At 37.0% G+C, this 16,585-nt stretch overlaps 1 protein-coding gene across 1 annotated transcript in view; it reads right to left on the reverse strand.

Moving 5' to 3' along the window:
* ZYG11A (zyg-11 family member A, cell cycle regulator) overlaps positions 1-16,585 on the reverse strand; it is a 65,024-nt gene that overhangs the window by 17,418 nt on the left and 31,021 nt on the right. Inside the window, exons 3-4 of the mRNA XM_068965380.1 lie at positions 15,466-16,217; positions 2,115-2,255 (exon numbers count right to left, since the gene is read on the reverse strand). Coding sequence (XP_068821481.1) covers positions 2,115-2,255; positions 15,466-16,217 — 893 coding nt within the window. The remainder of the gene's footprint in view (positions 1-2,114; positions 2,256-15,465; positions 16,218-16,585) is intronic.

Consider the following 16,585-nt stretch of genomic DNA (forward strand, 5'->3'; position numbering starts at 1 on the left):
CCCCTCCTCAGAGACCAGTCTGCTGATATACAAATGAGCCCTGAGTTCATGAACCACTGAAAGACCAGAGCCCCTTACTTTGACACCTCTGCTCCTATGGAAACTGTTTTTTTCTATATTGTAAACTGCTCTTAGGATTTCATGTAATTGCCATCATCTGCAATATAAATACATAGAAAGTAAAACAAATGTGATTTTTAATAAAAAAAAAAATAACAAAATCTCACATAGATATGAAAAGGACTTTTAGAATATCTGATTCAATTTCCTCCTTACAGATGGGAAACAAAGATCCAGAGTTTTTCCCTTTATACAGTATCATTTTTAAGTTATGAGTAAATCTAATTCTCCATGGTATACAAATAGCCTGAAAATAGCCATAAAATAGCCTATTTTTATGGAACTGCAGAAATTACAAATAATAAAAACAATAATTTTAAGGCTTCAATTTACACTTAATTTTAAATAATAGCAGTTTTCTTTCTCAAACCACTTAATTCTTCCAATTACATTTAAAAGAAATTCATCCTTCTGTAAAGGAAAGCAAAGTCTAACCCTATCAATACTGGTAACTTTACTTTATTCACAATCCTTTAAATGCTAGAATTAATTACCTTCAATTACTGCTGTTTTGTTCTATTCTTATAGGGATACTGTGGTTGCTATTTTTTTAAAACAACTATCACCTTAGATTTTAAAGAGTAAAGGAATAAATAAGAATGTTTATACAAAGTGAATTCATGTTTTCAGATTAAGTCCTGTTTTAGGCAATGGTTCTATCATCCCGTGCTCAGATCAAATTCAAAAATCTGAACAATTGAGATTGATTAAGATGCTCAAAACATGAGACGATCTGGCAATTTAAGCCTACCACTGCTTTTCTTTTCCTTTGTGTGGGCACTGTGACTCACAATAGGATAAGGCATATTAAGTAACTGTATTCAATGTGTTTAATCAGTTGAGTACAGTTCAGTCGCTCAGTCATGTCCAACTTTGCGACCCCATGGACTGCAGCATGCCAGGCCTCCCTGTCCATCACCAACTCCCGGAGTTTACTCAAACTCATGTCCATTGAGTCTGTGATGTCATCTAACCATCTCATCCTCTGTTGTCCCCTTCTCCTCCTGCCCCCAATCCTTCCCAGAATCAGGGTCTTTTCCAATGAGTCAGCTCTTTGCATCAGGTGGCCAAAGTTTTGGAGTTTCAGCTTCAACATCAGTCCTTCCAATGAACACTCAGGACTGATCTCCTTTAGGATGGACTGGTTGGATCTCCTTGCAGTACAAGGGATTTTCAAGAGTCTTCTCCAGCACCACAGTTCAAAAGCATCAATTCTTCGGCGCTCAGCTTTCTTTATAGTCCAACTCTCACATCCATACATGAACACTGGAAAAACCATAGCCTTGACTAGACGGACCTTTGTTGGCAAAGTAATGTCTCTGCTTTTTAATAAGCTGTCAAGGTTGGTCATGGCTTTCCTTCCAAGGAGTAAGCGTCTTTTAATTTTATGGCTGCAGTCACCATCTGCAGTGACTTTTTTGGAGCCCAAAAAAATAAAGTCTTTCACTGTCTCCCAATCTATTTGCTATGAAGGGATGAGATCAGATACCATGATCTTCATTTTCTGAATGTTGAGCTTTAAGCCAAACTTTTCACTCTCCTCTTTCACTTTCAAGAGGTTCTTTAGTTCTTCTTCACTTTCTGCCATAAGGGTGGTGTCATCTGCATATCTGAGGTTATTGATCTTTCTCCCAGCAATCTTGATTCCAGCTTGTGCTTCTTCCAGCCCAGCGTTTCTCATGATGTACTCTGCATATAAGTTAAATAAGCAGGGTGACAATATACAGCCTTGACGTACTCCTTTTCCTATTTGGAACCAGTCTGTTGTTTCATGTCCAGTTCTAACTGTTGCTTCCTGACCTGCATACAGATTTCTCAAGAAGCAGGTCAGCAAGTAGTTTGAGCATTCTTTGGCATTGCCTTTCTTTGGGATTGGAATGAAAACTGACCTTTTCCAGTCCTGTGACCACTGCTGAGTTTTCCAAATTTTAAACAACTTTAATTGAATCAAGTAATAAGTAGTTATAAAAATTACATTTCTGAGTTGTAGTTACCTTTAAAATAGCAGGCATGGTTATTTGCGTTGAAAACGTCTCTGTGAAGAGCCTGTAGAGGGCTTCCTTCACAAAACATGATCTATTCCTGTAGCAGCTCAGCGCTTCGGAAATCTGACTTATATTGGCTCCTCCAGCAACCTAGAAAACAAGGATGTTAGCAACAGGTTTCACCTTTCACCTACAAGGAAGGCTTTTTTAGTGTGTCAAGTGTTTGAAACAATAAATATTCACTTAAATGTTTCAAGAGCTTTACAATGTTGATCTCACTCAGTAATTCCAGTCGGTAAATGTTCTCCTCAACCTCATTTTTACATGGTGGCTCCGGAGAGGTGATGAACATTGCTAAATATAACAAACTAATTAAGCAGTGGAGACAGACTCAAATACTGTCTCCCCACAGCTATGTTACAGTTGAGACCTTGACTGAATAATGCATAGCATGTAAATTCTTAAACAACCAATAACCGTGAACGCATGTTCTCTAAGTATTCATATAAAACAGACAAAAAAAGATAGAAAAAAACAGATGAAATAACTAAGATGAAAAGGGAGTTGAACTTTTATAGAACTAGTTAGTTCATTAATATTAAGATAATTCTTCCTTGCTACCACTCAAGTACAACCCTGAAAACACATTGGAAGGACTGATGCTGAAGCTCCAGTATTTTGGTCATCTGATGAAAACAGCCAACTTACTGAAAAAGTTCCTGATGCTGGGAAAGATTGAGGGCAGAAGGAGAAGAGGGTGTCAGAAGATAAGATGGCTGGATGACATCACTGATGCAATGAACATGAACTTGGGCAAACTTCAGGAGATGGAATGGTGAGGGACAGGAAGACCTAGTGTGCCACAGTTGATAGCGTTGCAAAGAATCGGACACAACTAGGCAACTGAACAACCACCACCACTAAAGTAATAATTTCAAAAAGTCTATATATAGACTTTGGGTCTGCAGAATAATGGTAACCTTACCCAAACCATAAATGAAAAAGATGTTTATTTATTTAAACATTCATTTAAAAATATATAACTAGATTTTACCCAGTTTTCAGCATTCCTGGGTAGTAAAGAAAAAGAAACATAAGAGGGTAAAATTCAGGATTTCACAAAAATGAAAAGAAAAACAACCCCTTTTCCACTCCACCATGATCAGCAGTAACAACATTCATTGAAGAAACATCATATCACTGAAGTGACAGAAGAATGCTTTTGAATTAGGACACCAGTCAATCAAATGCAAAGAAATAAAAAGATTCAAACCAATTCCATATAAAGCTACTGTAAGAATTTTTTTAAAAAGCAAATCTAGGGACTTCCTTGGTGGTCCAATGGCTAAGACTCCACACTCCCAATGAAGTGGGGCCGGGATCAATCCCTGGTCAGGGAATTAGAGCCACAGCTAAAGATCCCATGTGCCTCAGAGACTGCACGTGCCACAACTAAGACCTGGCACAGCTTTACACATTAAAGCAAAACTACACACCTCAGCTAAGAAAAATTCTCGTAAATCAAAAACAAATCTATAACACAACACTTTAAACTGAATTAAATGTTCTTAATAAGGATTACTGGATGTGAAAAAAATACATTCAACAAAAAGATGAAACAGGGATGATTAAACTCAGGAAAAGAAAAGATCAAGTCATATCAAACATAAAAACATATCAAAAACAAAAGTACAAAGTATCCAAGGAATAATAGAATTGATTAAAATTTAGTAAGGAGAAGAAATGCAAGAAACAATAAAGAAATCTTAAAAGAAAGACGTTAAAAGGATCTAAGATTGAGTGCTGATATAGAACAGAAGATACAACACACATATTCTTGAAGTTCCTGGGGAAGAATGAACTAATTTGTAAAATTACTATCAACAAAAACTTTCCAGAAATAAAAAAAAGACCTAAATCAACACACTGAAAGAACTCCCACCAACCACCTGGGAAAACTGACCCAAATCAAGACATAGCACAGTATAAAGATTAAATTTAATTATAAAGAAAAATAACCTTCGGGGCTTTCTTATAAAAAGATCAAACATTATTAATATGAATAGAAATCTACTATAATTATTAATGACATTACTCAAGATGTTCCTATTCTTTTTTTTGCACTTGATAAAATACTCAAAGAAATGCTAATATGTGTCACTATGATTGTATTTTTCTTTTCCTTCATATCTGTTCTGGTTTTTGCTTTATGTATCTTTGTTTCTTTGTTGTTAGGTGTCTAATGGTTTATGATGTCCATCTTTGTGAATTGTACCTTTTATCATAAATTTAATAAATAAAATTTTAAAAAAGGGCAAAGGAGTTTATATCCATGCTTGCAACTTCTAGAGGATATTTCAACAATAAACTGTGGCTCATTTCCATCAATTTCAGCTCTTTCCACAATAGCTGTCCATGCCCTATCCCACTCCCCAGCATATGCTCCTAGAGCTGCCTGCACTTAGCCTGTGAGAGTCCAGGTGGGGAAAAGGACCCTCCAAATATCAGGGATCTGTGCTCTGACTGCTTCTGATAACAGGTACAAAAAGGTGGGTAGCCAATGCCATTGCACCCTCATCAGCCAACTGTTCAAAGCCCCTCTCCCACCAGCTAAAATGACTTCTAGGAAATTTCAAGGGCTGCCCCTTCATTGTTTTCATTTTCCCCTTTTAGAAGATAGACATTAATGACTATGACATTCAAAACAACTACATATACAGAAAAAATCCCAAAGTTACTACACATACCCAGGGAAAGGCTCATGAAAGACCTAGAGATCTTAAAATTTATACTTCAGGCTGATCCTCAACACAGACTCCAAACACAAAAACAATAACATAGACATCAAACCCTGGGAAGGGAAAAGAATCTATTTCCAGAGTTGCCATATTATTAGTTTCAAATGCCCAGTTTTCAACAACAAAGCGTATAAGGAAATAGGAAAGCATGGCCCATTCAAATGGAAAAAATTAAAATCAAAAGACACTGTCCCTGTAACAGAACTGATATAGCAGGTCAACTCAAACAAGACTTCAAAACATCCACCTTAAAGATGTTCAAAGAATGAAAGGAAAATTAGATAAATCAAGAAAAAAAAAAAAAAAAGAGAAAACTCAAGAGAGATTTAAAGAAAAAAAAAAAACCTTAAAAAGAATCAAAAAATATTCTGGAGTTGAAAGATATAATAACTGAAATAAAATTTCACTTGAGTTTTTCAAGGCAGATTTGAGCAGGAAGATGAAAAAAATCAACAAACTTAAAGATAGGACAAAGGAAATTGTGTCAGAGGAACAGAAAGGAAAAAAAAAAAACTGAAAACCAAGGAGCAGAGTCTAAGGACCCTGTGGAATACCATTACGCAGGCCAACATACACACTGTAGGAATCTTAGAAGAGACTTAAAGTAGCAAAGAACACTGGGGGGAAAATGGCTGCAAATGTCCCAAATTTGATGAAAGATATGAATATAAACATCCAAGAAATTCAAGAACTCCATGCAAGATGAACTCAAGAAGACTCACAGTGAGACATGTTATAATCAAAATTTCAAGGCCAAAGATTCTAAGAAGCAGCGAGAGAAGCAAATCATCACATACAAAGGATCCTCAGTAAGACCTGCAGACTTCTCATCAAAAACTTAGAAGCCAGAAGACAATGGGTTGATATATTCAAAGTGTTAAAAGAAAAAAACTGTCAACCAAGAATCTTATGCCCTGCAAATCTGTCCTTCAAAAGTGCGGTGAAAGCCAGAATGACTATCACCAAAAATTCCACAAACAACAAATGCTGGAGAGGGTGTGGAGAGAAGGAAACCCTGCTACACTGTTGGTGGGAACGCAAACTGGTATAGCCACTGTGGAGAACAGTAGGGGAGTTCCTTTAAAAACTAAAACCAGAGCTACCATATGACCTTGAAATCCCACTCTTGGGCATATATCCAGAGAAAAACAAGATCCAAAATAATATATGTAACCCGATGTTCACTGCAGCACTGTTTGCAATAGCCAAGACATGGAAGCAACCTAAATGTCTATGGACAGAGGAGCAGATAAACATGTGGTGCATAAACACAATGGAATATTATTCTGTCGTTAAGAATGAAATAATGCCATTTGCAGCAACACAGATAGCCTTAGAGAATGTCATACTGAGTGAAGTTAAGTCAGAGAAGGAGAAATATCAAATGACATCCCTTAAACGTAGAATCTGAAAAGAAATGATACAAGTGAACTACGTAGAATCTGAAAAGAAATGATACAAGTGAACTTACTTACAAAATAAAAAGAGACATAGCCTTAAAGAATGAAATTATAGTTGCTAGGGTGAAAGGATAGGCAGATGGGATACCTAAGGAGTTTGGGATGGGCATGTACACACTGCAATATTTAAAATGGATAAACAGCAAGGACTTCACTATACATCATATGAAACTCTGCTCAATGTTATGTGGCAGCCTGGATGGGAAGGGAGGAGTGTGGGGGAGAATGGGTATATGTGTATTTACGGCTGAGTTCCTTTGCTATTCACCTGAAACTATCACAACACTGTTTATTAATCAGCTATATCCCAATAAAAAAGTGTAAGTTTTCCATGTAAAGAAAAGCCAAGGAAGTTCATTACCACTAAACCTGCCCCATGAAAAACGCTAAAGGAAGTCCTGCAAGGTGAAATGAAGGACCACCACCCAGTAACAAGAAGCCATATGAAGAAATAAAGATCTCAACAAAGGTAAATACGTGAGCAATTACAAAAGCTAGTGGTATTTTTAATGGTCAGTAACTACACTTTTTTTCAACATGATTTAATAAATAGTTCCTTCAAAAGATTATTCATCTAAAAACTAGTGTTATTATAAATTTGGTTTATAATTCCAAATTTTGTTTTCTACTTAACTTGTGATGAACACACTAAAAAGAATTATTTTGTGCTTTGGGGCAGACAATGTATAATTTGGGAACATCAATTAAAAGGGGCACAGACAGCTAAAGGAATAGCTTTTGTTTGTTATTGAAATTAAGCTAGTATAAATTCACATTAGAGTGTCATAATATTAGGATGTTAAATGTAACATCCATGATAACCACAAAGAAAACAGCTACAGAATACACAAGAATAATACCAACCAAAAAAAAAAAAAAACCGAAAAAGTCAATTGAACAAAGAAAACAGTAATGAAGGAAATGAGGGATAAAAAAAAAAAAAGCTGTAAAACATATAGAAACTAATGAGCAAAGTGACAGAAGTCCTTCCTAATCAGTAACTATTTTAAATGTAAAAAGATCAAACAATCTAAACCCAAAGCTGGCAGAAGGATGGAAATAATCATTATTAAAGCAAAGAGCAAAAAAAATAGAGAATATAAAAATAGCAAGAAAGTCAGTGGAACAAAAAATTGGTTCTTTGAGCACATCACCAAAATTGACAAGTGGATGGACTAAGGGTAAAAAAAAGAAACTAAGAAAAAAGGAAAGGACTCAACACTAAAACCTGAAATGAAACAGAAGACATTACAACCAATTCAACAGGAAAAAAAAAAAGAATTATAAGAGTATGATGAAAAATTACATTCTAATAAACTTAATAACCTAGATGAAATGGGCACATTTCTAGACATATAAGACCTAACAAGACTAAATCCTATTTCAGAAAACTGAAATAGGAAACTGGATCAATAATCAAAAATTTCCCCAAAAATATAAGCCCTAGACCTAATGGGTTCAGAATAAATTTTACCAAACACTTAAGGAAGAATTAATGTTAAAACTTTTCAGTTTAACAACTGGAGATGGAACATTTCCTAACTCATTCTACGAACCCAGCATTACCTTGATACCAAAGGCAAAGACGCTATAAGAAAAGGAAACTAGAGTTTAACAGTCCTTACAGAGATGGAAAAATCCCTAACAAAACACAGGCAAACCAAACTCAGCCAAATAAAATAACTCTATACCATGACCAAGGCTTCCTTGGTAGCTCAGTTGGTAAAGAATCTGCCTGCAAAGCAGAAGACCCCAGTTCAATTTCTGGGTCAGGAAGATTCCCTAGAGAAGGGATAAGCTACCCACTCCAGTATTCTTGGGCTTCCCTGGTGGCTCAGATGGTAAAGAATCTGCCTGCAAAGTGGAAGATGAGGGTTTGATCCCTGGGTTGGGAAGATCCCATGGAGGAGGGCATGGTAACCCACTCCAGTATTCTTGCCTGAAGAATCCCCAGGGACAGAAGAGCTTGGTGGGCTACAGTCCATGGGATCGCAGAGTCAGACATGACTGAGCAACTAAGCACAGCACCATGACCAAGTAGGATTTATTCCCAGATGCAATGTTCAACATACCGTGGTATACTAAAAATCAATGTAAGACACAACAGTATTAGAATGAAGGAGGAAAACCCCACGTCAACCTCATCTAATGCAGATAAAGCATTTGACAAAACTCAACACCCTTTCTGGCAAAGTGTCCAACTCTGTGATCCCATGGACTGTAGTGGGCCAGGCTTCTCTGTCCATGGAATTCTCCAGGCAAGAATACTGGAGTGGGTGGCCATTCCCTTCTCCAAGGGTCTTCCCAACCCAAGGATTGAACCTGGGTCTCCTGCATTGCAGGCAGATCCTTTACTGTCTGAGGCACCAGGGAAGCCCCCAAACACTTGCAAAAAAGCCCAGAAGGAAGCTACCTCAACTTAATAAAAGCCATACATGAAAAATCTACAATGAACATGATACTCAATAGTGAGAGACTGAAAGCTTTTAAAATCAGGAAAAAGACAAAAGCCCCTTTCACAGCGTCTACTGAACACAGCACTGGAAGTTCTAGACAGAGCAATTAGGTTAAGAAAAAGAAATAAAAGGCATCCAAGATGGGTGGGGAGTTTAGGGGAGAATGGATACATGTATATGTATGGCTGAGTCCCTTTGCTGTTCACCTGAAATGATCACAACATTGTTAATCAGCTCTACTCCAATATAAAATAAAAAGTTAAATTAAAAAAATAAAAGGCATCCAATTGAAAAGGTAGAAGTAAAATGATCTACTTACAAACTATATGATCTTATATACTGCAAAAAAACAAAAAGCTGTTATCTGTTAGATCTAATAAATGACTCCAGAAAGTTGCAGGATACACACAGAAATCAGCTCAATTTTTATACAGTAATAATGAACAATCTGAAGAGGAAATCACGAAGATAATTCTGTTTACAATAATACAATAAAGTACTTAGGAATTAACAAAGGAGATGAAAGGCTTGTATGATGAAAACCACAACACACTAATGAAAGAAATTAAAGATGACACAAATAATGGAAACACACCCCATGTTCATGGATTAGAAGACTTTAGATGTCAACACTACCCAAAATATCTACATATTTATATAATCCTTACCAAAATCCCAATGACCTTTTTATCAGAAATACAAACACACACCCTGAATTTATACAGAATTCCAAGGGAGTCACACATCCTGATTTCAAAATGAACTATCAATACAAAGCTATAACAATCAGAACAGTGTGGCACTGGCATAAATACCAGTGGAAGGGACTATAGCCTGCCCAGCTCTTCTGTCCATAGGATTCTCCAGGCAAGAATACTGGAGTGGGTTGCCATCTCCTTCTCCAGGGGATCTTTCCAACCCAGGCATCAAACCCGGGTCTTCTGCATTGCAGGAAGATTCTTTATCATCTAAGCCACAGGGGAGCCCATGGAATAGACTAGAAAACCCTAAAACAAAGCCTTGCATTTATGATCAGATGATTTTTAACAAGAGTGCTAAGACAATTTGGTACTTTCAAGAAATTATCCTAAGAAAACTAGATATCCACATGTAAAAGAATAAAGTTGTAAAATCTAACAACACCACATGAAAGAAATTACCTCAAAACAGATCAAAGACTTAAATTTATGAACTAAAACTATAAGACTCCTATAAGGAACATGAGGAAGACGCTTCACAATACTGGATTTGGCAGTGATTTCTTGGATATGACACCAAAGGTACAAGCAACGAAAGAAATACAAACTGACAAACAGAGAAGGGGAGAAAATATTTGAAAATCTTGTATCATAAGGAGTTAATACCCAGACTACACAGAGAACCCTATATCTCAATAACAATAACAAAAATAAAACCTAAGCAACCTAATTTAAAATTTGGCAAACAACTTCAGTAGGCATTTCTTCAAAGACATAATAATGGTCAATAAGCTTCTGAAAAGATGCCCAATATAGCTGATAAGTATGGAAATGCAAATCAAAACTGTAGTGAGGTACCACTTTACACCCATAAGAATGGTTACTATTAAAAAATGTAAAAACAGAAAAAAATACATGTTGGCCAGTGTGTGAAGACATTCAAACACTTGCACACTGTTAGTGAGAATGTAAAAACTGTGCAACTGCTGCAGAAAACATTATGGTAGTTCCCCCCAAAATTAACATAATTATCATACGATCCACCTGCAATGAGGGAGACCTGGGTTTGATCCCTGGGTTGGGAAGATCCCCTAGAGAAGGGAAAGGCTACCCACTCCAGTAGTCTGGCCTGGAGAATTCCAAAGGGGTTGCAAAGAGTCGGACACGACTGAGCAACTTTCACTTTCACACCATATAATCCAGCAATTCCACTTCTGGATTGCTCATTGTTCAGTCACTAAATCATGTCCAACTCTTTGTGACACCATGGACTGCAGTACACCAGGCTTCCCTGTTCTTCACTATCTCACGGAGTTTGCTCCAACTCATGTCCATTCTAGTATATACTTCTGGGTATATACCAAAAAAAAACAAAAGCAGATTCTTGGGAGTTTCCCAGTGGCCTAGTGATCAGGATTCTGGGCTTTCACTGCAGAGGCCTGGATTCAATCTCTGGTCAAAGAACTGAGGCTTCACAGAGTGATCAAAAAAAAAAGCAGAGTCTCAGAGAGATATTTGTGTACTCCTACTTGCAGCAACATTACTCACAATAATCAACACAATAGCCAAAACATGGAAGCAACCCAAATACATATCAGTGACAACTGGATAAGCACAATGTGGTATACACATAATGGTTATTATTCAACCTGAAAAAGGCAGTATGCCACATGGACAAACCCTTAGGACACTATGTAAAGTAAAATGAGCCAGTCACAAAAGGACAAGTACTGTGCGACTCCACTTAACATGAGAGAGCTGGTCAAAATCATAGAGACACAAAGTAGAAGTTTGTATTGCCAGGGTCTGGGGAGAAGGGGTAATGGGAGGCAGGGTTTCGTGCCTACAGAATTTCAGCTTTACAAGGTAAAAAGAGCCATGAAGATGAATGATGGTGATGGCTGAACAAAATTATTAATGTATTTAAAAGCACTGAACTATACACTTAAAAAGATTAAAATAATAAATTTTATGTGTACTTTACCATCCCCTCCCCAAAAATGGGAACATGAACTGACATGGGGTGACTTCCAAGACATACCACTAAGTTAAAAAGCAAAGTAGAGAGTACATGTACTATGCTACCTACTGAGTGAGAAGTGGAAATTTAAAAACCTAAATATATACGGCGTAACACTTTGACTATACTCTCAGTCAAGAGTGAAAAGAAAGAACTGCAAATATATCTTCAACTCTTCTTCAGTAGGTTTATGGTTCAAAGTACTATAGGTGAAGCAACTCTGAAACTATTTTATATGTATTACAGGATTAAGGAAAACATGCTGAGGCTGTTGGAAGCTGAGGTTCTCCATGTGGAAAAGAGATACAAACACAGAATGTGGAAAGGCAAAGAAGAACAATATAAAGATGGACATTTGTAAGTATCACTTTTAAACTTACTTCATCTGTTTCTTAGCTCTGCTTGATGAAACGGCTTAAAAACACATCTAGCACTCAGACAGTGGTTTCCCAGTAAAAGGAACCAGGGCTCTTGGGAGAAATGTCTAACCCTGAGGCCAAAACAGGGAAGTATAAGAAGCCTAGAAAGTACAGAAGGACTCAAAATAATACCAGTAATAATGAGGGCATGTAAAAACAGACACAGGAGCTCTCATTGGCCACCCTGTGACAAACTGAGCATCAAAATAATTAAGAACAGCAATTCATTATAAATCACGAAAACAACAGGAATCAATGAGTTCACACTGAGGATATGTTAGACTTGCTAAATGTTTTAAGTGAAAAGAAGAGCTGAAAAAAAAGGAGAGTTAGAGCTGGAAAATCATCACTTTGCAACCACTGCAGCAGAGAATGGTTCGAGTAAGAATCATCAATGGATGCTGAATCTAGATCAGAAGGTCTGATGAGGGCCAGGATATTGGCACAGTCTTCTAATATCTTATACATCACTCATTAGTTTCAAAAGGAATAGTATTACCTATGTAGGGTAGAAACAGTACAAGAGTATATAGACAATACTTTATCTGCACCTGGATATTTTACTTAGTACCTGAACAATACTTTGACCAAGTGGTGAAAATTAATATCACCAATGAGGGACACTCTGTGCTTCATATCGTAATACACTTGAGAAGGGCACAACATCCCTTATGTGGTATTCTGGGTAGACCTAGAAGAATCTGAATTATGATGAAGCATCAGACAAACCTAAAATGAGGAACATTCTTCAAAAAAAAGCAAACGAAACAATGTTAGTTTGTATTCTTCAAAAACATCAATGTAATGAAGAAAAGGAAGGACTGTGACACCTGAGGCTTTCTAGGTAGCCTGGAAATGCAGAAGATGCTGGTTCGATCCCTGGGCCGGAAAGGTCCCCTGGAGTAGGAAACGGCAACCCACTCCACTATTACTGCCTGGAAAATTCTGTGGACAGAGGAGCTTGGCAGGTTACAGTTCATGGGGTCACAAAGAGCTGGACATGACTAAGCATACATATGACAACTGAATGTAAAAAATAATCATGGACTAAAAGGAAAAATATTTTATAAACGGCGTTAAACTGGGAAAATCAACACTGGAAACACATACAGTAGATTTTTATATAAAAGTATTGTATTGATGTTAAATTTCCTGAAATTTGACAGCTGCACTGTGGTCATCCTTGAGATTACCTGTGCTCTCAGAGAGTCAAAGAGACTATCTTTCCTCTCTAGGAAATACAAACTAAAGTATATTAATGGGTAGAGGGGCATGTTGTATGCAACCTACCCTCAAGAAAAAAATTGTGTGTGGGGACTTCCCTGGTGGTCCAGTGGCTAGACTTTGCGCTTACAAGAAGCCTGGGTTTGATCCCTGGTCAGGGAAGTAGATCCCATATGCTACAAATAAAGATCCCACATTCTGCAACTAAGACCTAGCACAGCCATATATGCGTGCATGTGTGTGTGTATTAAAAATTGCATGTATAGAGACAAAATAGGGTAAGACAAATTTGGCAAAATGTTTAAAGTTAGTGATCTGCCACATTAAAAATTATTCCAAAATGGTTTTCAAGTGCTATATGTAGATCAACCGTGCAAGCATCTACACATTATTAACAATCTAAACAATGGGTATAGTCTAGATTTTTAAGCTTTGTGATAATCTAGATGTAACAGTTGAAAGAAAAACACAGGATAAGCCATTGTAAGACTAAGCAGAAGACCAGACAGCTGTTGCATCACCCGCTCTCTCCAAGGTTTCCTACAGATGCCAGTACAAAACAATTCTCATTCTTGAGACACCCCACCAGTGGATCAGCAAGGACTTCCTAGCAAATGAAAATGTTATATGGCCCTTAAGACTAAATGGTGGGTGCCCTTTCCAACCATTTTAAGGAAATTAAGTACACACTGTCCACTCTAACATTAAGTACAAGAAAATAACACATACCTGTTCTGTTAGAAGGTTTTCACTGACCCTTAATTTTATCCATTTTAAGCAAACTTTTGAGCAACCCAAACAACAAAAATGCTTATATTTCACATCTGATTTGAAAAATACGTATTTCTCTTAAATATAAGATTTTCTGAAACACACCTTTTAAATTTACCATACCTTATACTCCACTAAGTCTGGATTAGGATCTTTAGAATTTCTTAGTACTGGGAAGATTGTGGTCTCTTCTGTCCCTCCCCTAAAATATCCAACACTGTATACAATGCATTATTTAACATTTTCAAAATAAATTAAACTTACATGTGTACCAGATAAAGTTTACTGAAAGAAAACTTGTCTCATTTTCTTTTGGTATACTGGCTTTGACAGTATCTTAACTACATGCATAATCTCTCTACAGAATATTCTAGCACTTGGCAATATTACTGTATATATCATGAGTTGATGTGTTAATCTTTTTTTTTTTAATTGCTGTGGTTCTTTTGATCATTGGGATACTAAGTGCCATTAATCTGAGACAGACCTAGGAGTACATTCTTGGCAAACAATTCTCTACTATACACATTTAATCTGAAAGTTCAAATTATCTATTTGTAGCCTAATGATGCCAACTGATAGCTTCATGTGTTCATTAAGAAATCATTTAAAATTAAAAAACTTTAAGACACAATTGGTATTTTTAAATCAAAAGAATAAAATGTGAAAAAACTAATGACTGCAAGTCACTTTACTCTCACCTCAGTAAAAATTACACAAGTCATTGTTTTTAATGGGTTCTTTTGAAGTCGTTGTTCTGAACTTTGGCTCCACATTAGAATTACTTAATGCCCAGGCCAAATCCCAGACCAGTTACATCGGAATCTCTAGGGAATAGGCCACAAGCATCAGTGTATTTTAAAACTCCCAAAGTGATTAGAATGTACAACTAAGATAGAAAGCCACTGTTTTTAAAAAGTATTCTAGGACATAAATATTTAAATATATGCTCTTTAAAAAACAGCACCACTAGAGGCTATAAACATAGTCTAGCAATGTACAGTACTTTTTCCTTCAGGGTCTTTTAAAAATTGCGTTCAAAAACGGCGTTAGGCATACATCACCTGCCTTATTCATTATATTTAGCTGTTACTAGAGGTGAAAGCATTAGTTTCACGAAGACCCAAATATACGACCAGCTCTATCACTTAATAGTTCTATGACTGTGGATAAACAGCTTAACCTCCTCATCTGTAAAATGGGAGGTTTCAAATAGAAAACAATGTGCAAAACATGCCAACTGGCACGTAAGAGGTAATGTGAAATGGCTCCGCTTATCGTTATCGAGCTAGACTGGACTTGAAGATACTGGAGGCTAGGGCTGCATCTAGTTTAAGGTTATATTTTCACAACCTCATACCACATAGTAGTTACACAATTCTTAATCATTAAGCTCCTTAAGAACTGTTAATCTGTCTTTGTAACCCAAATGCCTAGTACAGATTCTGATACACAAAGAAAGCTTAATAATGTTCTGAACAAATGAAACAAACTTATTTCAGAAAAGAACGAACCCTCAAGCCTTCCTTTGCAGCAAAGAAGTCAGAATAACCAGCATCTGTAGCCAACAGTCCCACAAATTGCATCGCAGGCCGTTGTTGTATAAACAGTTCTACAGCTCCATCAGTGATGTAACTACCCCCAGAAATGTCCAGGGACTCAATATTAGGCAGAATATCTTTCTGCTGTAGCAAATGAAAAGCTAGATCTGACTTGAGTTGCCTGTGATCAGAAATATCAAGGTGAAGCAGACATTTAAGTTCTCTAATGACTGCGAGAATCTGTGGTTTGGTCATGGTCAGACATTTTAGATAGTGCATTGTAAGAGATCGGAGTCGATCCTTACAGGTAAGCAGTGCAGAGATGTTAGTGACCAGAGTATTAGAGATATCCAAGCTTTCCAGTTTGGGTAACTGTGAAACATGAGCCAGGTCTTCACTATGAAAACAAACGTTGAAAACGCTTAAAACACGAAGACCAGTAAGCTGGCCAAAGAACAAGAGTCTTGAATCTCGAGGGATGCTTGTTGAGTCCAGGATGAGACGTTGGAGGTTTCCTTGGATCCAGCTATTGCTGCAGAGGCCACTTAGGATGTCTGGGATTGAGAGGTCAGTGTGTACTGCAGTAGCATCCAGTTCAATGAGTTTGTGATGGCAGAAGGCTTTTAGGAATGCAGCTGTGGATATTTTAGCTTTCTGAATGTTGACCAGCTTCAGTTTCATTCGGTTGCTTTGGAAAATGCTTGCTGTTCTATCAGTCAGCTTGCCTATAAGAGAACCAGAACCAGCTTGTAATAACTAAATCTCATGCCTTTTCCAGGAGGCACTGTGGCCAGTAAACTTTGATAGATGCTAATAGTAACAATAATGACTACATTTACTATTTATTCTGTGCGGAGCATTGTTCTAAACCCTTTACTCTGATTATCTCATTTACTCTTTAAAATAATATTGTAAAGGAATTATGATTATTACCATCCCACAGCTGAGGAAACTAAAGCTTAAAGGGGTTAAGGAACTTACTCAAGGTCAAAGTATGTGGCAGAATCAAGAATCAAAAGCAGTTTGACTTCAGCGTCCACAGTTTTAACCACAGTAACCTTGTTTACTTGGGCTTCCCTGGTAGCTCAGCTGG

This window comes from Capricornis sumatraensis, chromosome 2, assembly GCF_032405125.1.
Source record: "Capricornis sumatraensis isolate serow.1 chromosome 2, serow.2, whole genome shotgun sequence".
NCBI lineage: Eukaryota > Metazoa > Chordata > Mammalia > Artiodactyla > Bovidae > Capricornis > Capricornis sumatraensis.